Source organism: Eubalaena glacialis, chromosome 13 (genome assembly GCF_028564815.1).
Source record: "Eubalaena glacialis isolate mEubGla1 chromosome 13, mEubGla1.1.hap2.+ XY, whole genome shotgun sequence".
Classification (NCBI taxonomy): domain Eukaryota; kingdom Metazoa; phylum Chordata; class Mammalia; order Artiodactyla; family Balaenidae; genus Eubalaena; species Eubalaena glacialis.
The window spans coordinates 57,414,090-57,437,112 of record NC_083728.1 but is presented as its reverse complement, the minus strand read 5'-3'; the positions used below and the strand labels follow the sequence as shown (position 1 = coordinate 57,437,112).

The window sequence follows — 23,023 nt, the reverse complement described above, 5'->3', positions numbered from 1 at the left end:
ACTGCCTCCGGGCCTGGGACGAGGAGAGTGCCGTGAGATGGGGGCACTGAGGCAGTGGACCTGCGTGGGATGGGCACCCTGGGATTCTGTCCCTTCTCCGCCGGAGATGCCACCTGGCCTGCTGCGGCACCGACCCCCTCCCTTCCAGGGCAGGAGGGTCCAGGAAGCTCCAACACTCGGGCTTGGCAAACAAACCCGGGTGCGCCCCGCCGCTTGGGGCTCAGCTGACAGCTGGGTATCAGAGACAGGACATAGCTGCCAGGCTGAGCGGCAGGGCTGAGCCGGCAGGGCGCTCTACCCTGCAGCTTCTGCCTGCTGGGCTGAAGCTTCAGGATCCTTGGGGAAAGGGAAGTCACTGTCACAGCCAGCAGCAGACCCTCTGAGAGTCCCCTCCCCTGGGGTTCTGCCCTCAGGGACCTGGGAGGTGAAGGGGGTGGGAGGCCACTCTGCCAGGCTGTGGCTGTCTCCTTGACTTTCCAGTGCTTTCAAGTGCTGATAATCTAAACCCTATGCTGGTCCCTAATCTAAACCCTATGCTGGTCCCTGGCAGACTCCTCTCCAGGACCTGGCACCTGCTCCCCTCCTGGACTTCCTGGGGCTCTGTCCCAGGACTCCCACCCAAGATGCTTTGGGTTTTGAGAGTGAGGCTGAGGCGGTCATGGAATCCTGGGAGTGGTGAGCAGAGATGCCCCTCTCCCAGGGCTTGGGGGCAGCAGGTGCAGACGAAGGGCAGCCCTCCTGCTCTGTCCTCCTCTGTCCTGAGACATGACAGCTGTCACTGGGAGCCTGGGCCCTTCAGAGGCCTGAGCCCTCTCAGCTGGCAGTGCCCAGAGTCCAAATAATTATAATGGGCAGAAGCTGTCTCTAGGGCTCAGAGGTCTGGGAAAACACAGATGGAAGGATGCCACCCAACAAAGCAATTCCTCGAAAGGGCCTGGCAGGGCCCTGCATGGGAGAGGCTTTGGAAAGCTGCCCTTCACCGAGCGCCATCGTGTGCCAGGTGCATGTCATCTTTAGAACTATCCTGTGAGGTGGGTGCTGCTCTGATCCCCAGTGTTCAGATGGGAAACTGAGGCCCAGAGAGGGGAAGGGAGCTGTCCAAGGTCACCAGGCAGGAAGTCGCAGAGCCGGGATTTCTACGTGGGAACTCTGGCTCCAGAGAGCATAAACTGTCCCCGGCAGGGTTTGCCCAGAGGTTTCCTGGAGACGGAGACCTATCCCTCAGGGCTCCGTCAGAGCTGGGGACCAACCTGAGGAAGCCCTCTGAGGGCCCCCTGGCGTCCTTTTCTGTCTCGCTCCTCTGGCTCCTCACTTCTTCCAGGCCAGATGCGGTTAGTGAGGCCTGCGGTGGGGGTGCTGGGTTCCCACTGCTGGGGCCCTGGGGACTCCAGGTGTCTCACTCCCAGGAGACCAGCGTCAGGGAGGTTGGCCCAGGGTCTCGGGTAGGGGATGCCCACTGGCCCTAGCATCCTAGGCAGTGGGCTCCCTACGTCCTCCTGCCAGCTGCTGCCAGAGCATGGCCAAGGCATGGGAACCACAGAGGAGTTTGGGTGCCCTAGGGGTGGGGTGTCCTGAGTTGGGGGTGCTGCTGATAGGGTAACCAGGAAGAGAGAAGGAGGCAGGCATTCCAGAGAGAGTGGGAAGCTAGGAGGGGAGGGAAGCTGAGAGCAGAGGAGAAAGACTTGACCTTGCAACCTTTAAAATTAGGAGAGTATGTAAAAATCCAGGTCTCTTGTTTCTCTTGAAAAGAGGGAATTCTTGGTCCCTGCCTCGCAGCACCCCTTCTTGCCTTTCTTGCCTTCCCACAGTCCTCCTAATCTTTGATCATTATGTCTCTTGGTTCCTCTATTTGCCATCTGTCTCACTCTCTGGAATGTAAGCTCTCTGGGCACAGGAAGCAGCTTGTCTTGCTCACTGTCATATCCCTGGCATCTGGCTCCAGGCCTCAACAAACAGTTATTAAATTGGTGAAAGAAGTATGAGTTAGAAATGTGGGCCGCACTTCAAGAGGACACATCATTGCCAATAAGGATTTAAGGGAGAACATGCCTCAACATGCAATGAGAGTAAGACTAGTGTGATGATTAGTGAGAGCAAGGCTTTGTGGAGGAGGGGCATTTGCACTGGGCTTTGAAGATTGAGCAGGAGTCCAACAGCGGTGGAGATAGAGAAACTTGCCAGGTGGAGAGAGTGAATATGTTCAGGCTCAGAGAGCCAGTAGGTGGGCAGTTTGAGCAGAAGAGGCCAAAGTGTGGTCCAGTGGCTTGGAAGAAATGGGTGCTAATTCAATAGGTAACATAGGAGGGGGCTAGATTGTAAAGTGAATTTGAATGTTTTGCCTAGGAGCTTGGAAATTGTTCAGTGAGAAGTAGGGAGCCATGCATGGTTTCTGAGGAGAGCAATGGAGAGAGGGCACTGCTATGGGAATACAGGGAGTGGCCAGGAGGGGATGGATGGTGCAGCCTGTGGACAGGGAGATGAGTTTGAGGGGATTGCAGTAGCCCATGGGGAAGTAATGGGGATGGAGGGGACCTCCAGGAGAGACAGAATCTGCAGGCCCAGAGGGGAGACAAGAAATAGTCAGAGCCCCTGGGGCAGAGACAGAGGGTGCTAAGATGGATTAAAGATGGCAAATTCTTTGCTACTCTTCCCAGTGAGGGGGAGGGTCTATGTCTCCTACCCTGGCAGGAGCTGTGATTGCTTTGACCAATGGAAGTGACCCTGTGCCTGTTTCTGGACCCAGACCTTCCAGATTGGCAGCTCTCCCTTCCTGTCTCCTGGAACACTCATTCTTGGAACCCAGCTGCCATACTGTGAGAAAGCCCAGGTGGCCTCATGGAGAAGCCCAGGTGGAGAGGACCCCACTTGCCATCCATGTGAGTGAAGAAGACACCCTGGCAGGTTCCATGCAGAGCCGAGGTGAGCTGTCCCCACCGAGCACTGCGTCCCGGCCACACTGCAGACTCTGAGCATTTGGAAATGTCCGTCACATGGCCATAGAGAACGAGAACAGGTACCCAGCAAGGGGGAGAAAAGGGACCAGTTTGGTGGGAAAGTTCAGGAAGGTAGCTTTGGCGGGATCTGGGGATGCCCATATTCTCGGGATCTTCTAATCTAGAGAGAAGACCCCCCCCACAGGCCAGGCCAGGTCCCTGAAGCAGGGTTTGGAGTTGAAGTGAGCCCTGGGGCTGAGGTAGAGGTGAGGAGTGAGGTCTGTGTCCCTGGGGAGGGGGATACAGACCTACAAGCCCTCAACCCTTCTGGCATAGGACTGGCTCTGCTGGGCAGGGGAGGGGCTACATGGTTCCATGTCCCAGCAAAGGGATGGAACAACCCCAGGCCTCACTCTGGACCCTCACCCCAGCACCCTCTGCTGGCCCAGATTCCTGGTCCCCTCATGTCCAGGGCCTTCAGCTCCTACACTCTGCCCTCTGACTTGCCCTTCCATGTGTCTGACCCCCTTGTCCTAGAGTGACGTGTGCCATGAGTCCCCAGACACGAGAACCCTCTGGAACCTATGGCCTGGGGCAGTCTCTCTCTGGAACCCGATTTTCCAAGCCCTCCAGCTTCACGCTCACATTCCCACTCACCCACAGGGTGTGGCCCTCAAGCCAGGCAGCCTTAGACAGGAATGAGAGTCCTCCTCGACCTTCGTCCCAGGCTCTGCTTGGAGCCTCCTCCTCTGGGCAAACTTCCCGGGCTTCTCCCACCCCAGCTCTTGCTCCGCAGACACGGAACCACGTTTGCTCTCCAGTGGTTCTTGGGGGACTGCACTGCCTCCACACCAGCCTGTGAGCTTCCTGAGTACAGTGCCCATCGTGCCCACTCCTGCCCTCACCAAGCACGGGAATGAGAGCTCCAGGACTGAGCAGGGCAGAGCGAGGCTGGACTTCAGCGTCCTTTAGCAAAGGGGGAGGGGCAGAGCCCCCAAAACTTGTGCCCTCAGAGCACCTCCCAAGAAGACAGTCCTAAGGAATTCAGCTGTCTGCGATCTGAGGGCAAGGGACCCTGGCTGGGAGTGGTGCCAGAAGGCAGAGGCCCCGGCTGGGTCCCTGGCTTGCTGGCTGACCCCGGGCGTGTGGCATACACAGTCTGGGCCTGCTCTGTGAAATGAGGGGGCGGGAGGAACTGATCTCCGAGGTCCCTTCCAGCTCAAACACCTTATGTTCTATGAAATCCATGTGAACGTTGCCATGGAGACATCAGAGAGGAACTGCAGCAGCACGGAATGTGACTTCCACCAGAGTTACCTGAGGAAGCGGCTCGTGTCAGAGGAGCCCTCCTCCCACCGCCCCCAGAGGCCCGGGTGCACAGGGGCCACACTGAGTGTCCTGCTCCCAAGAGGACACACCTACCTGCCCCGCCCTCCCCCATGTGGCACTGAGGCCCTGTAGGTAGTAAGGGGTGGGTGTCCATCCCTGCCTGAGGGGAAAAGGACCAATTGGTGGGAGGGCTGGAGCACAGGGCTGTTTCCCTGTAGGTCCATCCTCTGTCCTTGCTTCCCACAGCTGCTCAGGTACTCACACCTGAATACTCTTGGCGGTCTCAGGACATAAAACGTGCCCGCCGCAGAGTGGTGGGTGCGGGGGGAGGCCTCAATCTGATCCAGACTCTGCACTGAGGCCCCATGTGGGTGAGACCTCTGGACTCCAGTAGCACAGAACACCGCCAGCTGCCTCGTGGCTCCTGAGTACCACACGTGGCCTCATGGCAGGGGAGGCATCGGTGTCGGTGTAAAGGAATAAAATGAACCCTGGTGTAACCATGACAACCACTGAAGTCTTCGCACTTGGAGTGCCCCTGGAGTGGGCCAAGTGCTTCACTTGCATTGTCTTTTCTTTTCTCTTAATTATAAAAATAATATATGAGTTTTGCAGGCATGTCAACAACACAAAAGGGAAAGGCAAGAATAAAAGTCCTCATTCCCCCACCAGATCTTGTCCTTCAGGAGTAACAACTATTAGGTTTGATAATGGCTCCTGGGTGAGTTTCCTATTGCTGCTGTGGCACAGACACAGTGGCACAAGACAACTCAAATTTATCATCCTACACTCAGAGGCCAGAAGTGTGAGATGAGTCTAATGGGACTAAAGTCAAGATGTCAGCAAGGCTGATTCCTTCTGGGGGCTCCAGAGGAGAATCCTTGCCTCTTCAGCTTCTGGTGGCCTCCAGCTTTCCTTGGCTCGTGGCCACATCACTGCAATTTCCATTTCCATAGCCACCTGGCCTTCTCTTCTTCTGCCATCAAATCTCCTTATTTATTTATTTTTTAGCCACGCTGCACGGCTTGTGGGATCTTAGTTCCACGACCAGGGATTGAACCAGGCCCTCGGCAGTGAAAGTGCAGAGTCCTAACCACTGGACCACCAGGGAATTCCCAAATCTCCTTATAAGGACATTTGTGACTACATTTATGGCCCACCTGGATAGTCCAGGATCATCCCCCATCTCAAGATCATTAATTTAATCACATCTGCAAGGCCCCTTTTGCCATGGAAGGTAATATTCACAGGTTCTGGGGATTAGGACCTGTGTATCTTTGGGGTCCATTATTCAGCTGGAACAGGGCCATTCAAGTTTTCTATTTTGGGACTTTGAAACAAGGGTTCTGTGGCTGAACAGACCTAAAAGTCACTGGACTAAGGATTTCTTTTTCTATCTTTGTCCAAGTTTTTTTAGGTATCCAAATTATGTTACTAAACACATTGCATATTTATGCATAAATATGCATAAAGTACATTGAGATATGATCCTTGTTCTCTAAGAGTATAAATAAAATCATAACTATCTGATCTTTCCACATTTGATAGGATTTTCCCATTAAAAGATCTGGACTAGGGCTTTCCTGGTGGCGCAGTGGTTAAGAATCCACCTGCCAGGGACTTCTCTGGTGGTCCAGTGGTTAAGAATCCGCCTGCCAGTGCAGGGGACACAGGTTTCAGCCCTGGTCCGGGAAGATCCCACATGCCGCGGAGCAACTAAGACCGTGTGCCACAGCTACTGAGCCTGCGCTCTAGAGCCCGCAAGCTACAACTACTGAGCCTGCGCCCCTAGAACCCGTGCCTCCGCAACAAGAGAAGCCACCCCAATGAGAAGCCCACGCACCGCAACGAAGAGTAGCCCCCGCTCCCCGCAACTAGAGAAAGCCTGCTCACAGCAACGAAGACCCGATGCAGCCAAAAAAAACCCAAACAAACAAATAATAAGAATCTGCCTGCCAATGCAGGGGACACGGTTTCGATCCCTGGTTCGGGAAGATCCCACATGCCGCAGAGCAACTAAGCCCATGCACCACAACTACTGAGCCTGTGCTCTAGAGCCTGCGAGCCACAACTACTGAGCCCGAGTGCCACAACTACTGGAGCCACACTAAGTCACTAAGCGTGCCTAGAGCCCATGCTCTGCAACAAGAAAAGCCATTGCAATGAGAAGCCCGCGCACCGCAATGAAGAGTAACCCCCGCTCGCTGCAACTAGAGAAAGCCTGCGCCCAGCAATGAAGACCCAACGCAGCCAAAAATAAATTAAAAAATAATAAATAAAAATTAATTAATTAATTAATTAATTAAAAGATCTGGACTAAGTGTCTTTTCCTGGCAAGGCTCTGATATATTTTCAATTTCTTCCTTTATTGTTAGTCTATTTGGGTTTTTTATTTCTTCTTGAGTCAGTTTTTTTTTCTTTTTTTAAGAATACCACTGCAGAAACTAACACACCATTGTAAAGCAATTATACTCCAATAAAGATGTTTAAAAAAAAAAAAAGAATATCACTGTATTTATTCTCATACAGGCAATTTTTCTATAACTTCAACATTTTCCTCTCGAAAATAGAACAAAAGAGTCTCAAAGCTTAGAACCGGATCACTTGGCCCTTTCTCTTCTTATCTCCTCCGAGTTCAAAATGCTTGCATCTCTTAATGGCCAGTATCCTCTTGGACCTGCAGTTGGGCTCAACACATTCAAGCCTCAGTACGATCTTCTTTGTAGTTTTAGCCTTCTTCCAGAAAACTGGCTTTGTTTGCGCACTATAGCCACTCTGCTTCCGATCATAGCGCCTCTTTCCCTGGGCATACAGGGAATTTTTGCCCTTCTTATACTGGGTCACTTTGTGAGGCTGATGCTTTCCACACTTCTTACAGAAAGTCCTTTGGGTTTTAGGTACATTGACCATCTTTGCAGTAGAGGGGTCTTCACAATGAAAACTAGAAACCTGACGTCCGCATTCCTGCATTGTTCTCGAGTCAGTTTTTATAGTTTATATTGTTCCAACATGTTTTTAGATAAAAAGTTACACATAATTGTCTCGTAATTTTTCACTCTCTATTTCTGTGAATAAACCTTCATTCTCAATCTTAATGCGCTGTATTTGATTTTCATCTCTCTTTCAGCTACACTTGCCAACAGGTTTTAAAAAACACTTAATAGCCTTGTATATTAAAAATAGCTCTTGAGGGACTTCCCTGGTGACGCAGTGGTTAAGAACCGCCTGCCAATGCAGGGGACATGGGTTCAATCCCTGCTCTGGGAAGATCCCACATGCCACAGAGCAACTAAGCCCGTGCACCACAACTACTGAGCCTGCACTGTAGAGCCTGCGAGCCACAACTACTGAAGCCCACACGCCTAGAGCCCATGCTCCACAACAAGAGAAGCCTGTACGCAGCAATGAAGACCCAACACAGCCAAAAATAAATAAATAAATTTTAAAAAATAGTTCTTGATTTTATTAATCAATTCTCTTTCTTTTCAAATAACTAACTTCTGTTCTTAGCTTTCTAATTTCCTTCCTTCTACTTTCTTTTGGTTTATTTTATAGTTGTTTTTCTAGAATGTTGACAGGGATGTTCAACTTATATACTATTTTGATTTTTCATGCTCATCAATTTTAAAAAAGTGGGGGACTTCCGTTGTGGTCCAGTGGCTAAGACTCCACGCTCCCAATGCAGGGGGCCTGCGTTCGATCCCTGGTCAGGGAACTAGATCCCATATGCCACAACTAAAGATCCCGCATGCTGCAACTAAGACCTGGCACAGGGCTTCCCTGGTGGTGCAGTGGTTGAGAATCTGCCTGCCAATTCAGGGGACACGGGTTCGAGCCCTGGTCTGGGAAGATCCCACATGCCGCAGAGCAACTAGGCCCGTGAGCCACAATTACTGAGCCTGCGCGTCTGGAGCCTGTGCTCCGCAACAAGAGAGGCCGCGATAATGAGAGGCCCACGCACCGCGATGAAGAGTGGCCCCCACTTGCCGCAACTAGAGAAAGCCCTCGCACAGAAACGAAGACCCAACACAGCCATAAATAAATAAATAAATAAATAAATAAACCCAAAGTTAAAAAAAAAAAAAGACCTGGCACAGCCAAATAAATTAATAAATAAATAAATATTTAAAAAAAATTTTTTTTAAGTAATGTTATCAGTTTCTCTCCATGTATCAATATAGCTTTGCATCCCAGAGATTTGATAAGATGTATGCTCATTACTAGTCATTTCTAATAATCTGATTTTAATTTTGATTTAAAATTATTAAAGTTAAATTCTAAAAGTTAAAAGATTTAAAAGAGGGTATTTCAATTTCTACAGGGTTAGATTTTTAAAAATCAGCTTTATTGGAGCATAATTTATGTACACTAACATTCACCATTTTTAACTAAACAATTTGGTGAGTTTTGACAAATATATTTATTTAGGCATCACCATACTCATGCTATAAAACATTTTTGTCACCCAAAATTTCTTATGCCCCTTTGCAGTAATTCCCTCCCCCAACCCCAGCCCCTGGCTACCACTGATCTGCTTTTTGTCACTGTAAGTGGTTAGATATTTAAGAAACAACTTTATTGAGGTCTAATTGACATCCAATAACTGCACATTTAAAAAAAATATTTAGGGCTTCCCTGGTGGCGCAGTGGTTGAGAATCTGCCTGCTAATGCAGGGGACACGGGTTCGAGCCCTGGTCTGGGAAGATCCCACATGCCGCGGAGCAACCAGGCCCGTGAGCCACAACTACTGAGCCTGCGCGTCTGGAGCCTGTGCTCCGCAAAAAGAGAGGCCGCGATAGTGAGAGGCCCACACACTGTGATGAAGAGTGGCCCCCGCTTGCCACAACTAGAGAAAGCTCTCGCACAGAAACGAAGACCCAACACAGCCAAAAATAAATAAATAAATTAAAAATAAAATAAAATAAAAATAACAAATGTTCAAGTACAATTGGTGTCTAAAAAAAAAAAAGAATTCCCCCACCCTTGGTATCTAATCAAGTTCCTTTCTACCTCCCCTTGATACCTAACCAATTTCTTAGTAATTAAAAAAAAAAAAAATTATTTATTTTTATTTATTTATTTTGGCTGCGCTGGGTCTTAGTTGCGCCATGAGGGATCTTCGTTCCAGCATGCAGACTCTTAGTTGCAGCATGCAGACTTAGTTGCGGCATGCATGTGGGATCTAGTTCCCTGATCAGGGATCGAACCCGGGCCCCCTGCATTGGGAGTGTGGAGTCTTACCCACTAGACCACCAGGGAAGTCCCAACTGCACATTTTTAAAGTGTACAATTTGATAAGTTTTGACATAAGTATACACCCATGAAACCATCACTGCAATTAAGATAATGACAATATCCATCACTTCCACATTTACCTTTCAATTATCTGAGTCGTCAGGATGTCCAGCCTTGTCTGAAGATTCTCTGCGAATTGCTCTTCAGGCTTCTACTCAGGTGAGCATCCCTGGGTTAGGGTGGGTTTGGGGGAGCCCCAGCTGTGGGCTAGACTCATGATGTGGTGGAGTTAGCAGGTGAAAGGACCCAGAGCACCTCTAGGGGGCAGTGTTTCCTAAGGCCATTTTATTGCCTAATCATTTCCAGATACTTGACAAAATACTGTTACATAAACTAGAACTTGTTAGCTGTGCTGTTCAAACTCTCCATATCTTTACTGAATTTTTTAAAAAATTGTCTATTTGATTTGTAAAATTCCAAGGAAGGTGTAAGAAAGCCTCCACAATGATTTTGTGAGTTTTCAACAGTTTAGCTGTGTGTGCTGACGGTCTATTTTTTGAGAATACAATGGTTCATTATATGTTCTACACAGATTATACCTTTAATTAGTGTAAAAAAAATTGGACTCTTTCCCCATTTACTATCTTTTGCTTTAGGTTCTATTTTTCTAGTATTAATACTGCCACCCCACCCTCTTGTGTCTTTGTTTTTCTGTTTCTTTACTCTCAGCCTTCTGGGTTATTTGTCTTAGCTGTGTCCCTGTAAACCACATTTACCTGGATTTAGTGTGTCTTCTCATTATGAGAATCCTTGCTCTTTAACAGGGGAATTTAACTCATTTATATTTATAATGATCACCCACATGCTTGGTCTTATTTTGTGTTCTGATTAATACACTGATCCACTGTTTCCTTTTTTAATTCTTTCCTGCTTGGGCTGATCAGGTTTTCTTGTTTCTTTCCCCCCACCTCTAGTTTTCCGCTTTATTTTATGTTAATAGTTATCATTAACTATTAATAAAAATTTTTAAATCTATATTTTATCAAGAATTAAACATCTCTCTAATGTCCCACTCTCTGAATCAGACAAGATCTTTGGCACATTTTATTTCCTCTGACTCACCGGGTGGTTTGTTGAAATAGTCTACAGAATTTGATTTCCAGATAATTAATTTTTTTTTTTTTTTTTTTGGCTGCACTGGTGGCTTCTCTTGTTGCAGAGCACAGGCTCTAGGTTCGCGGGCTTCAGTAGTTGCAGGACACAAGCTCAGTAGTTGCGGCACACAGGCCCTAGAGCGTGAGGGCTTCAGTAGTTGTGGCAGAGTGCAGGCTCAGTAGTTGTGGCACAGGGGCTTAGTTGCTCCACAGCATGTGGGATCTTCCTGCACCAGGGATTGAACCCATGTCCCCTGCATTGGCAGGTGGATTCTTAACCACTGCGCCACCAGGAAAGTCCAAGATAATTAATTTTCTTCTTTAAACATATGTCTTTCCTGGGGACTTCCTTGGTGGTCCAGTGGTTAAGACTGTGTGCTTCCAATGAAGGGGGTACAGGTTCAATCCCCGGTCAGGGAACTAAGGTACCACATGCCGTGTGGCAAAAAAAAAAAGTATATATATATATGTCTGTTCTATTTTAGAAATCCTTTCCAAACAATTGCATTTACTCCACACCCACCTTCAAACCATCATTTAGATAATTAATCTGTTTTGCTCATTTTGCATCACTGTCTCTCTTTTTTTAAAAAATAAATTTATTTATTTATTTATTTGGCTGCGATGGGTCTTAGTTGCGGCATGCGGGATCTTTCGCTGCAGTGCACAGGTGCATGGGCTTCTGTAGTTGCAGCACACAGGCTCTAGAGTGTGTGGGCTCAGTAGTTGTGGTGCGGGGGCTTAGTCGCCCCACAGCATGTGGGATCTTAGCTCCCCGACCAGGGATCAAACCTGTGTCCCCTGCATTGGAAGGCGGATTCTTAACCACTGGACCACCAGGGAAGTCCCTACATCACTGCCTCTTATGGGTTTATCTTCCCTCATCTTGAGTCCTTGAATCTTATCAGTTTGTCATTGACTGGAATTAAAAGCTTGGGTTTGGAAAGTAATCTCTGTCCTTTCACTTACCTGCTGTGTGACCAGGCAAATTTCTTAACCTCTCTGTGCCTTAGTTACCTCATTTAATAAAGGGAATAATAATAGAATCCACCTCCCAGAGTTGTGAAGAGTCAATGGAATAAGGCAATGAATGAATGGGTGAAGAATTGAAGGATGTGGGTTTCCTCCCTCCAATCTCTCAAGAAGTTCTCACCACTAATCCTTTCACTCCCTGTGCACACACTCTTTTTCTTTCTCTGTGGTCTGCTTCTCCCTCTCTGTTGACACTCTTCCCTTAGCCTGGAAAGTGGTTCAAGTCTCTCCCATGTTAAGAAAAAACTTTCGGGACTTCCCTGGTGGTCCAGTGGCTAAGACTCCACGCTCCCAATGCAGGGGGCCTGGGTTCGATCCCTGGTCAGGGAACTAGATCCCACATGCTGCAACTAAGGGTTCACATGGGGGCTTCCCTGGTGGCGCAGTAGTTGAGAATCTGCCTGCCAATGCAGGGGACACGGGTTTGAGCTCTGGTCTGGGAAGATCCCACATGCCGTGGAGCGACTAGGCCCGTGAGCCACAATTGCTGAGCCTGCGCGTCTGGAGCCTGTGCTCCGCAGCAAGAGAGGCCACGATAGTGAGAGGCCCACGCACCGCAATGAAGAGTGGCCCCCACTTGCTGCAACTAGAGAAAGCCCTCGCACAGAAACGAAGACCCAACACAGCCATAAATAAATAAATAAATAAATAAATAAAATTAAAAAAAAAAAAAAAAGAGTTCGCATGCCGCAACTAAGACCCAGCACAGCCAAATAAATACATAAATAAAAATATTTAAAAAAATATATTTAAAAAAAGAAAAAAACTTTTGCCATTGCTGTGTCCCTCTCTTGTCCCTTGACTCTCTTTTCTTTCATGTCTAATCTTCTAGAAACAGTGAAACAAGCCATGTCTACACCCCCTCACTTGCTACCAACCTGCTGGCATATGTCTTCCTACCAGCCCCTCCACTCAACGTGCCCTCAGTAAAGGTCACTGGTGAACACCATGCCTTCAGTTTCGTGCAGCAACATGGCAGGGTGGAGGCACAGGTTGACCCTGAGGAGTGCTGTCCAGTAGGGGTATTGACAAACTGGGGGACAAATTCTTGGCTTGCAGTAGATAGCTCATAAATGTGTCCCCTGAATGGCTGTGTGATGTGAATGAGCATGAGATGGGGGCTGGGGAGGCTTCCTGGAGAAGGAGGGACCTCAGCTGAGTCTGCATGGGGGTGGGATGGGAAAGCATTCCAAGTAAAGGGAAGAACATGTGGAAAGTCCAGGAGGTGTGAGGCTGTAGAGAGTTCTGGAAGCCCCAAGTGGAGGTACATGTGGGCCTGTGCAGTATGCGGGGGGATCAGGGAGGGACTCCCAGCTGCACCTGCCCAGCCCCGCTCTGTTCCTGTAGCCCAAGCCCCTGTTGACTTCTCCCCTGTAGCTGTTCCCTCAACTTCCACACACTGTGCCTCAGTTTCCTTCTACTTCTCTGGCTGTCTCACTTAGACTCCCCTTAAGGTCTCCCTCCTCCCCAACTCTAGGTTGGGGTTCCCTGCCTCTGGATTCTTCCACCTGTCCCAGGTACGCTCACCAACCCCCTTCCAGCTTCACACCCCACCTCCAGCTACGCTCTGGGTACCTTCTCAAGTGGCCCCAGCACCATCTGTCCAGAACCCCCTCCTCACCTTTCCCTCCACATCTCTCCTTCCCTGGGACATCCTCCCATCCCCCATTTTCCCCCAGCAAACAGTTTCTCCACCCATTCTGGCTCCCAACCGCCAGGCAGGGCATCATCTGAGCCTCCTCCTTCTCCCATTTCCCCCACAACCAGTCCTGAGACTGTTTCCCACTTGGGCCTCCTGCTCCTTCCCCCTCCCCTTGTCTCATCCCATCAACCCCACCTTGGCTTAGCCCCCATGCCAGTGTTTCCAAACTGGGTTCCCAAGCACTCCCTCTGTGATTCTGTGTAAAAAGGTTCATGAGTCCCAAAAGGTTTGCAGGCTTCACAATCCCTCCCTGTTAGGATGGAAGTTCCTCCTCATGTCTAACTTAAGTCCCTCCCCCAAACTGCTCCAAGATACTGATTTGGAGACAAAGAAGGTTGTGAGAACTGAGTCTTGAAAATGGACCACAGCTGCTGGAGCAGGACCATCCCCTTCCCCTACCCCAGGCCACAGGCTGGAGATCCTCTGTCTGCTCCTGGGTCGTTTGACCTGTGAGACATGGCAGGCTGTTCCCTGTTCATCCCTGGCCTGTGCCTGTGCTGGGGAACTGTTCTTCTTTGGGTCTTTCCTGGGAGCTGGCTCTGAGCTGATGTGATCTTCCCCTAGCCCTAAAACGTAGGTTTACTATTCTCATTACCCAGATGAGAAAGGGAGGCATCTGGGTACTGCTTCATGCCCAGGTGAATAGCAGAGCTTCAGTGTGCCCCACAGTGGTCCTGCTTGGACTCCCCCAGCAAGTGGCAGCAGGACATGGCCCAGCACCTATGGGTTTAGTTGAGGTTTCCAACTAGCTTAAGCAGAGACAGAACACAGAGAGGAAGCTGGGAAGTCTCAGGATGCAGCCTGACACCAAGTCTCCAGACAGTGGTACAGAGGCCTTGCTCACATGGGGGTCTGGGGACCCCCTCCCTGTGACCACTCTGTCCAGGCTCTGGGGGAGGGACTCAACTGACCAGCTTGGGTCAGGTATCCACTCGTGGCCCAATGGTCGAACAATTTTATTATTTCTTCATTATTTTAAAAGTTGAGATATAATTCACATACCATAAAATTCACCCTTTTAGGAGCACAATTCAGTGATTTTAGTATATTTACAAGGCTGTGCAATCATCACCACTATCTAATTCCAGAAGATTCTCATCATTCCCAAAAGGAACCCCACACCCATTAGCAGTCACTACCCATTCCCCCTCCCTCCAGCCCCAGGAGCCACTAATATACTTCTTGTCTTTATGGATTTGCCTGTTTTGGACATTTTTAAATAAAGGGAATCATATAATATGTGGTCCTTTTTGTCTAGCTTCTAGCATGTTTTCAGGGTTCATCCATGTTGTTCGGCTTGGATTCTTCCCACCACGTGCGTTATTTTCGTAATTAAATCCTGCGCACACAGAGGAACAAAATCTCCCTTGGCAGAGTCACAGCACGGAGTACATCGCGCCGTGAAAAGAAAGAGCGGGCAAACTGCGGCCGGAGCGGTAGGACGCGGGCTTCCAGGCTCGCAGAGCGCAGCCTCATGCCCAGCGGCCGGCGGGAGGCCGGGATGCTGAACTTCACCGCCCAGGTGAGGCCCAACTTGGGCGTCACCACCGTGACAGCGAGAGCTAGCCGCCACTCCTCGCCGGCGCCCTGGTAACTCCACGAGAGGAGGCGATGCGCATTTATTGAGTGCCTACTGTGTGCCAGGCGTTCTGGAAACCGCGGTGGCGGAGAAGGACAGAGGCGCTGGGAGTGGATGAGCGCGCGTTAACGGTCGCTCGGAGGTCCCGGCTGGTGTTTTCAGTGTTGTGACTGCTCTGGCGCTGAGTGAGGTCTGGGAGGCGCGCACGCGGCGTGGAGGGGGAAGAGCGCAGACCTAGGCCGCCGCTCCCTGGGGAGCAGAGCCCGAGGCCCGGCCCACTGCTTGGTGCGAAGGGAGGAGCTCCAGGCGCCCCGCCCACCTAGCCCCGCCCCACCGGCCCCCACGCTGCAGAGCGAAGGGCGGAGCCTTGGGGCGCTCCGCCCCGGCGCTCGCCCCTCGCCGCGCCCAACAGGGCCGAGCAGGGGGCGGGGCCTAAGGGCGCCCCCGACCCGCGCCGCGCCGGGAGGAGGAGGAGCCGGCGGCCGGCCCGCACTGCAGCGCCAGCGCACGAGCGGACGGCAGTGGACCCAGAGTTGGGCCAGAGTGCCGAGCGGGCGTCGCGCAGGCAGACAGGCCGCGGCCGCCGCCAGATCCCCCTCCCGCGCCCAGCCATGCCGTGCGCGGGCCCAGCCTGAGCCGAGGCCTCCGAGGCCGGGCGGGCTCGGGGCCTCGGGACCGGGCCGGGGCCATGCTTGCGCTGCCCTGACGATGCCGCCCGCCGCGCCCGCCCGCCTGGCGCTCGCCTTGGGCCTGGGCCTGTGGCTCGGGGCGCTGGCGGGGGTCCCCGGGCGCGGCTGCGGACCGTGCGCGCCCCCCTGCCTCTGCGGCCCGGCGCCCGGCGCCGCCTGCCGCGTCAACTGCTCCGGCCGCGGACTGCGGACGCTCGGGCCCGCGCTGCGCATCCCCGCGGACGCCACAGCGCTGTGAGTAACCCGCCGCCCGCGACGCGGGCCGGGCGGTTGCCATGGCGCCCGGCGGGCGCAAGGACTGGCGGCGGCCGGGGCCCGGCGGGGCGCGGGGCGCCTGCACCCTTCGGGGAGAGGCCGGCCGGGCAGGCCGCCGGCCTGGCGGGCCTCACAGGGCGTGGGCGCGTCCCCGGCCTCTAGAAGGGGAAACGGAGTGCGGGCCAGGCCTCTCCCAGGGCGAGGCTCCAGCGCAGTGAGGTCGGCCCGACTAAATAAGGAAAACCTGGGACCGGGGCCGGCTCTCAGCCCGCCTGGCCTCAGCCAGAGGGAAATAGGAAAATACCGGATTCTGTGCAGGCGGAGACATCGCACCACCCGGTGGGGCTCCGCTAACGCCAGCTGACTGGGGGCCTGTAGCATCGTGCGGAGGCGGGGCGGGAAGGTCTCTGAAAAACACTTAAACGCTAATTAGAGACTAATAGGATGCGGCTTGGCCTGGGGGCATACCCAGCACTTGGGAGCCCAGGAGTAGGAAGCTAGGAGGTGGAGAGCTCTATCTGGGATGACAGGGAAGGCTCTCCGGAGGGGGTGGACAAGAATTTGATGGATATGTAAGAATTGGCCTGTTACTTGAGGGGCAGGAAGGTGGGTTTAAGGCAAGGGAGGAGGGAACCATGTGTGCAAAGGCCTGGAGGCTGGACTTGGTCGAACGTGGGTGTAGGGGTACACCTCCAGTGTGGCAACTGTGGGGGGAAGGGGTAGTGTGAGGGAGTGGGAGCAGGATGGGTGGTGGGCTGGCGTCATGAAGGGCCTCATTTGTGCAGTTTAGCGTTCTGATGTTATCCTGGGAACAGTAGGGGTGTAGCATGGCCATGAAGGGGTTTAAAACGCTGAAAAACCATTGTCAGGTTTGCATGTTGGCAGAAATAATAACAGGCAGTTTTTATGGAGAGCCTGCCTCCAGCCCGGCCCTGTGCCAAGCTCTGGTTGTGAATTGTCACACATAACCCTCATCCTAACCCTCTGAGGTGAGGTACAGTGAAGATGCCCATTTTACAGATGAGAAAACAGCCCAGAGGTGATGGTGATGTGATTTGTCCAAGCACAAGTAGCAAGTAACAGCCAGTACATGGCAGAGGCAGGGTTTGACTGTGAGGAGCTGAGGGTTGGATTGAAAGGGATTCAGGGGACTGAGATTTTCAGATGGTTGTCCCCAGAGATGGAGACAGGCTCAGGGCCTGCTTATCCACATCCCTCCAGCCCCGTTTGGGTACTTCCAGACACCTAAGCCAGGACTCCATCACTCCCTGGCTGCATGCTGGAATCCCTTGGTGGGGGTTTAACATCCCCAGGCTTATTAAACCTGGGATTTGGTTTTGTAATGTTTCCTGGGTGACTCCAGTGTGTGGCCACCTTTTATCAAGGGGACCCTCATGGTCAGTGTTCAGATGAGTTTGGATATTGGCGTGTGGGGCAGGGGTGGGTGCTTCTCCTGGACGGATCCTCCTTGGGGCTTTGCTGGGGGTTGGGGCTGGGGATTGGGAGCAACCAGGTTCTCCAGGGGCAGCGGCTGGGAGCCATGGGGCCATGCTGTCATCTTGCTCCCTGCCAGCTTAAGTGTTTGCCATCACGGCTGTCTCTGTGGAGGTGGGCTTCCGGCCTGCAGCCAGTCCCCACACAGTCGTTTTGGATCCACCCCACTCCTTGTTTCTCAATGCTGTGAATAAGGTTACATACGTCTCTCGTGGGCTGAGAGCTGCTGGGGGGTCAGGCCCCAGCTCCTGCTGGTTAATCCCGCTTCCTCATCACCTGGCGGTGTGCTGGCCTCCAGGAGCTGTCCAGGAAATAAATGGTACTGGTAGATTGGCCAGGGGCCTGCAGCAGGGTGCAGGCTCCCAGGCATAGCAACGGAGCCTGAGCCTGTTGCCTTGCATGTGTCCCCTTAGGCTCTGGTCTTGGGTTTTGGAGGTTCAGGGAGCTGGTGGCCTGGTCTGAGCCGGCAGGATTCCCAGGGTTGCTGACCCTGCAGCATGTGATGATGGAACTCTGGGAGGAGGGGGATGGGGAATAGAGGAGACTTCATGTTCTTGTTGACACTCTGAAGCTGCCTCTGGGAGATTTCCAGAGGACTGGGTGCAAAATGGTAAACTGGGCCCTTGGGTGCAAATGTTAAGGCCCCCTCACCCCGGTCCCTCAGGCCACCATCTGTGCTCTGTGGGCTGCCCCAGCCGTTCTGCCTGTCCACCCTGCAAACCCCCTCCTCAGGGAGCAGGAGATGGGTGAGGCTTCTCTTCTCCAAGGGAGCAGGGCTGAGCTCAGAGATGCCAGGGAGCCTCCCGGGTGAGGGTATGCGTGTCCAGGGGCCCCAGTACCCCTGCCTCCTGGGTGTCACCAGCAGCCTCCTCTAGCGGGCTCAGGCCTGGCGTCTCTGTCATCAGTGTCTCGCAGCCACCCCTCCATTTGAGACTCCTTGGCCAGCCTGAGGTGCGGCAGGACAGCTGTGTCCAGACTTGGGTGGGAGGACAGGGGCTGGCTGGTGGGGGTTCGGGGCCCCTGGGCCTCGGCATGCAGGATGGCCCAGGGTTCTGAGACCGCAGCCTTTCTTGGGTTAAGTGATGCTGCTGGGAAATGACAGCCTGAAAAAGATGACGTTACTCAGTAAAATCTTGTTGCTCTCCTATTTTTAAAGCTTTTATCCTGGAGAGTTTGAACATACACAAAAGTGGGAGGAATAGTGTGATGAACCTCATGGACCCACTGCCCTGTGGCCTGGCCTGCCCCTCCACACCTCCACCCCAACCCATTTTGGAAGCAAATTCCAGCCATCCTACTTTTGATCTGTAAGCATTTTGGAATGTATGGTGACACCTCGATCACACCTAAAACAGTGCATAATTCCCTGATAACTTTGCATGTCCAGTGTGTTCAAATTTGTGGTTGTCTCAGTTTTTTTAGTAGATTGAATTAGGACCCAAGTAAGGTCCACGCAGTGGCAGTGCGGTTAGTTGATGTCTTTTAAATCTCTGTGGATGTGTAGGCTTTCCTTCCATCTGTTTCCTCTTGTGCGATTTATTGAAGAAACCGGCTCCGACGGCACCTGGCTTTTGGATTGTGTCTCTGTGTGTCCCTCTGCCTTTGGTGTTCTTCCTGTACATTGATGGTCGAGTCCAGAGCTGTGTTGTATGGTGAGCCACATTTCAAGTGCTCGAGCCACAGAGCCAGCGGGCTACCGTGTTGGACGGGACGGCATAGAGAGTTCTAGATGTGACAGCACTGCTCCAGGTGCTGTCAATCATTTTCAGGTGTGGTTGCTTTTGGCCGACAGCTTTTCATTTGATGTGAGCTGCTAATTTTGGCCAGGGGCCCAAAGTGGGCCTCGTACTGTCTTGTGAATGTTTGAGTCTAGGACTAGGCTCAGAGCAGGGACTCAATAGGCACTTGGTTCGCTGATTAAAATTTTGGGGCTTTAGGGTCTTCCATTGGCTGGGGGCACCCAGGGCCTTGCCCTCCCTCGCCTGTGCCCCTAAATAATAGGGGAGTCTCTGGGAGACTCAGCCCCCGGGGCCTGCACAGGACATGGGTGTGAGGGAAAGTGGACATCGGGGAGTAGATGCCTGGGCTTGGCGTGGGCCTGGCGTGTGTGTAACGTGTTAGACTGCAGGTGTCATGCACGTGGCTGCCTTGAGGGCTGGCGGGGCAGCGGAGGGGCCTGTCTCTGAGCCCTCACCAGAGGGAGGGCCTGGCTGCTGTGTGCCTGGCCCTGTGCCAGGGGTCTTCAAGGCCCACGTCTCAGGCTTTTATGACAGCGGAGCCAGTGTTAAACCAAAAGACAGATGATGGGGAGGAGGCCGTTTCGGAGGGGCTCCCTGGAAGGATCCCCAGTGTAGGTGACATTGAAGCCAAGACTCAGTGCTCACGCAGGAGTCATGCAGGGGCTGGGAGAGAGCGTCCCAGATAGAGGGGACAGCCTGGTAGAGTCTCAGAGGTGCCAGGTGATGGAGGGGCGGGAGGTGGGGCCTCTATCGAGAGAGCAGGGGGGCAGCATTGAAGGACCCAGGAGAGAAGCGTCATGATTGGCATCTTCTAGAAAGAACACTAGCTGGGGCATGGAGACAGTGGGTTTCAGGAGGCCCTGGGTGTCCTGCGTACCCAGCTGGTCTCACCCTCACATTCCCTGAGCTGCAATATGATAGCTGGCACTTGGAAATGCAGGCTAAGTGCACATGTAACATTAGTTTTGTGGTAAGACACAGACTGCAGATTTGTCTGAACTGTGGACAAGAGGGCACACACTGCCTTCTGTATGAGGTCCCCTGGCAGGTCAGGCAGGTGAATGGGGAGGCTTCAGCTTCATCTGTGACACCTGGGGACATGAAGGGACCAACACCAGAGCATTCCCAGTGCCAGTAACCCTCAGGAGCCAGGCAGTAGCTGGGAGCAGTGAGGACAGCCACCATCCAGGAGGGTGAACACACCTGCAAAACGACTGCAGGGTGGGGAAAACATATGCAAACCATCTATCTGATGAAGGACTTGTAGCTAGAATACATAAAAACCCCTATGACTCAATGGTAAAAAATGGGCAAAGGATCTGAACAGACCAATCTCCAAAGGAGATACACAAATGACCAATAAGCACGTGAAAAGATGCTCAGTGTCTAGCTTTCAGGGAAATGCAAATCAAAATTACAGTGAGATACCATTTCACACCCACTGGGATGGCTGTCACCAAAAGACAGACAATAAGGAGTGTTGGTGAGAACGTGGAGAAATTGGAATCCTCTTGCACGGCTGGTGGGGATGTAGGATGGGGCGGCACTTTGGAAAACAGTATGGCAGCTCCTCAGAAGATTAAGCTAAGCGTAGATTTAGCATAGGGCCCAGCCATTCTCCTCCCAGGTGTATGTACACCCAAGAGACACGAAACCTACGTCCACACAAAAACTTGTACACAAGTGTCCATAGCAGCATTATTCATAGTACCTGGAAGGTGGAAATAACTCAAGTGTCTATCAAGAGATGAATAGATACACAGAATGTGGTCTGTTCATGAAATATTATTCAGCCATGAAAAAGAATGAAGTACTGATACATGCTACAACATGGATGAGCCTTGAAAACATGTTCAGTGAAAGAAGCCAGACACAAAAAGCCACATGTTGCATGATTGCACTGATAAGAAATGTCCAGAACAGGCCAATCCATGTAGGCACAAGCAGACTAGTGTCTACAGCTGGGATGGGGGATGGGGGATGGGGGTGGGGGATGGTGGCCAAGCATTGTGGGGTTTCTGTTTGGGGGGATGAAAATGTTCTGGAATTAGATGGTGGTGGTGGTTGCACAACCTTGAGAATATACTAAAAACCACTGAATTGTAAACTTTAGAAGGGTGAGCTTTATAGTATGTGAATTATAAAACAAATCTCTGAAGAAAATATCCCAGGGGTGCACCCCACTTCCGCAGCCGCCTTGTCTTCTCCATGGTTGCCATGAGTGGGGACTCTCTGCTGAGCCCTTTTCTTGTGATGTGTTGCCCCAATGCAGTTGGGTTAGAACCACACTTGGTTCAATTTTACAGACCAGGAAACTGAGACTCCCAGAGGTTGGGTCACGTGGCTGGTAGGTTGTGGCAGAGAGGTTATTTCATCAGCACGCTCTGGGACATATCCCTGGAACTGCATTCGGGGGCCTGGGGTACAGCACCAGTGACCTGCTTCGTCAGCAGACAGAGGTGGCAGTGGGGGCATCCCTGAGTGCGGCTGGGGTATGTTTGAATGGGACCAGGAGGGCTCTGGACTCAGGCCCCAGCTGCTTGCCTGGCCCTGCCCTCCCCAGCCCTTCCCACCAGCTCCCTCCTTGAAATTCCCTTGGCTGTCCCTGCTCTGGTCCTCCCCACTGACTTTCTATTTGGTTCCAGGAGGGAGGCAAGGAACACAGGACTAGGGGACTTAGGCTCTGGATCAGACCTGGTTCACATTCCAGCTCCTCCGCTTCCTATGTGACCTTGGCTGAGTCACTCGGCCTCTCTGAGTTTCAGTTGCCTCACCTGCAAAATGGGTACCATGAGTGGATGAACCTTGTGTGGTTGTGGGGCCTCAGAGGTGAGGGTGTGTGGTGCACCCACGGGACTCGGTTGATGGTGGCCACAATAATCATAACTGTTGCCAGAGTGGCCCCCCAGTCCCTTCTCTGTGTTCTCAGAGCCCATTACCTTATACCCAAGCACTGAGTTGGGCCCCTAGGACCTGCAGGAGTTGGGCCCCTAGGACCTGCCCTGCCGCAGAGCAGACAAAAAGCCTGAGGAGAGGTGCCCCTGAGCTGGTGCACATGTGCCCGTGACTGTGTTGCTCAGACCAAATGCTGCAGCAGATGGGAAACGCACAGATGAGCCTTGGGCAGGCAGGCTCCTACACACCCCTCAGAACCCAGGCCAGGAGGCCCCATGTCCAGAAGCCTTCCTGCCTCCTCTGGTCTGGCCTCAGAGGTGCCTTCAATGCAAAGCCAGGTGGCTGTTGGGATGTATCATGCCTGGTATGTTTCTCTTGTGTTTTTATCTGTTTTATGCATTTGTGTGTTCGATGCCTTCATGTGTGGATGTGTAACATGGTGAAGTTAGGAGGCATAAACAGCACTGTGAGCTCTCGTGTACACCTTGTTCTGTGCCCTGAGCTGATGAGGCACCATTGGAATCTGCGCACACTCGAGCTGCTCAGTGCTCCCCATGGCTGCCCCGCTCACCGCACCCCTCGTGTTGTCCCTTGAGGAGCTGACCAATGCCGGCGCTTTCGGGGCAGGTGTGCCCAGCGTGCGCAGACTTGGTCTCCCTTTCCCGGATCTCTGCAGGCCCGTCCTGTGGCTTCCGCCTTGGAGGTTAGGTTCGGTCTCCTCTCCGGCTGCTCTGCCGTCTTGTGACAGCTGGCCGGGTGGCGGTGCCACCGCCTTCGCCCCCCACCCGGGGGGCCTGTGCCATGTGGGGACCCTGGCTCCCGAGGGGGACCCTGGCTGGGGTTTGGTTTCAAGTGAGGAAGCCATTTTGGACAAGACACACATTTTCCTTTCCGGAACACTCTGCCGCGGCCAGCGCCACAACGGGAACCCAGCTGGGCCCAGCCCACCGAGTGCTGGAATGAAAACACCCGGCTCTGGCTGCGCT

The 23,023-nt window shown here is 52.4% G+C and overlaps 2 protein-coding genes across 3 annotated transcripts in view; one reads left to right on the top strand and one right to left on the bottom strand.

Moving 5' to 3' along the window:
- Nucleotides 1–6,836: 6,836 nt before the first annotated feature.
- Nucleotides 6,837–7,189, bottom strand: LOC133103710 (large ribosomal subunit protein eL42-like). The gene has a single exon (XM_061209221.1). The coding sequence runs from the start codon at nt 7,170–7,172 to the stop codon at nt 6,852–6,854; it is 321 nt and encodes a 106-aa protein (XP_061065204.1). The 5' UTR covers nt 7,173–7,189; the 3' UTR covers nt 6,837–6,851.
- Nucleotides 7,190–15,408: 8,219 nt separating this feature from the next.
- Nucleotides 15,409–23,023, top strand: part of PKD1 (polycystin 1, transient receptor potential channel interacting) — a 48,097-nt gene continuing 40,482 nt past the window's right edge. For both annotated transcript variants that reach the window (XM_061209685.1, XM_061209684.1), the window contains exon 1: nt 15,409–15,888. In XM_061209685.1, the coding sequence (XP_061065668.1) occupies nt 15,674–15,888 (215 nt within the window). In that variant the 5' untranslated portion in view covers nt 15,409–15,673. The remainder of the gene's footprint in view (nt 15,889–23,023) is intronic.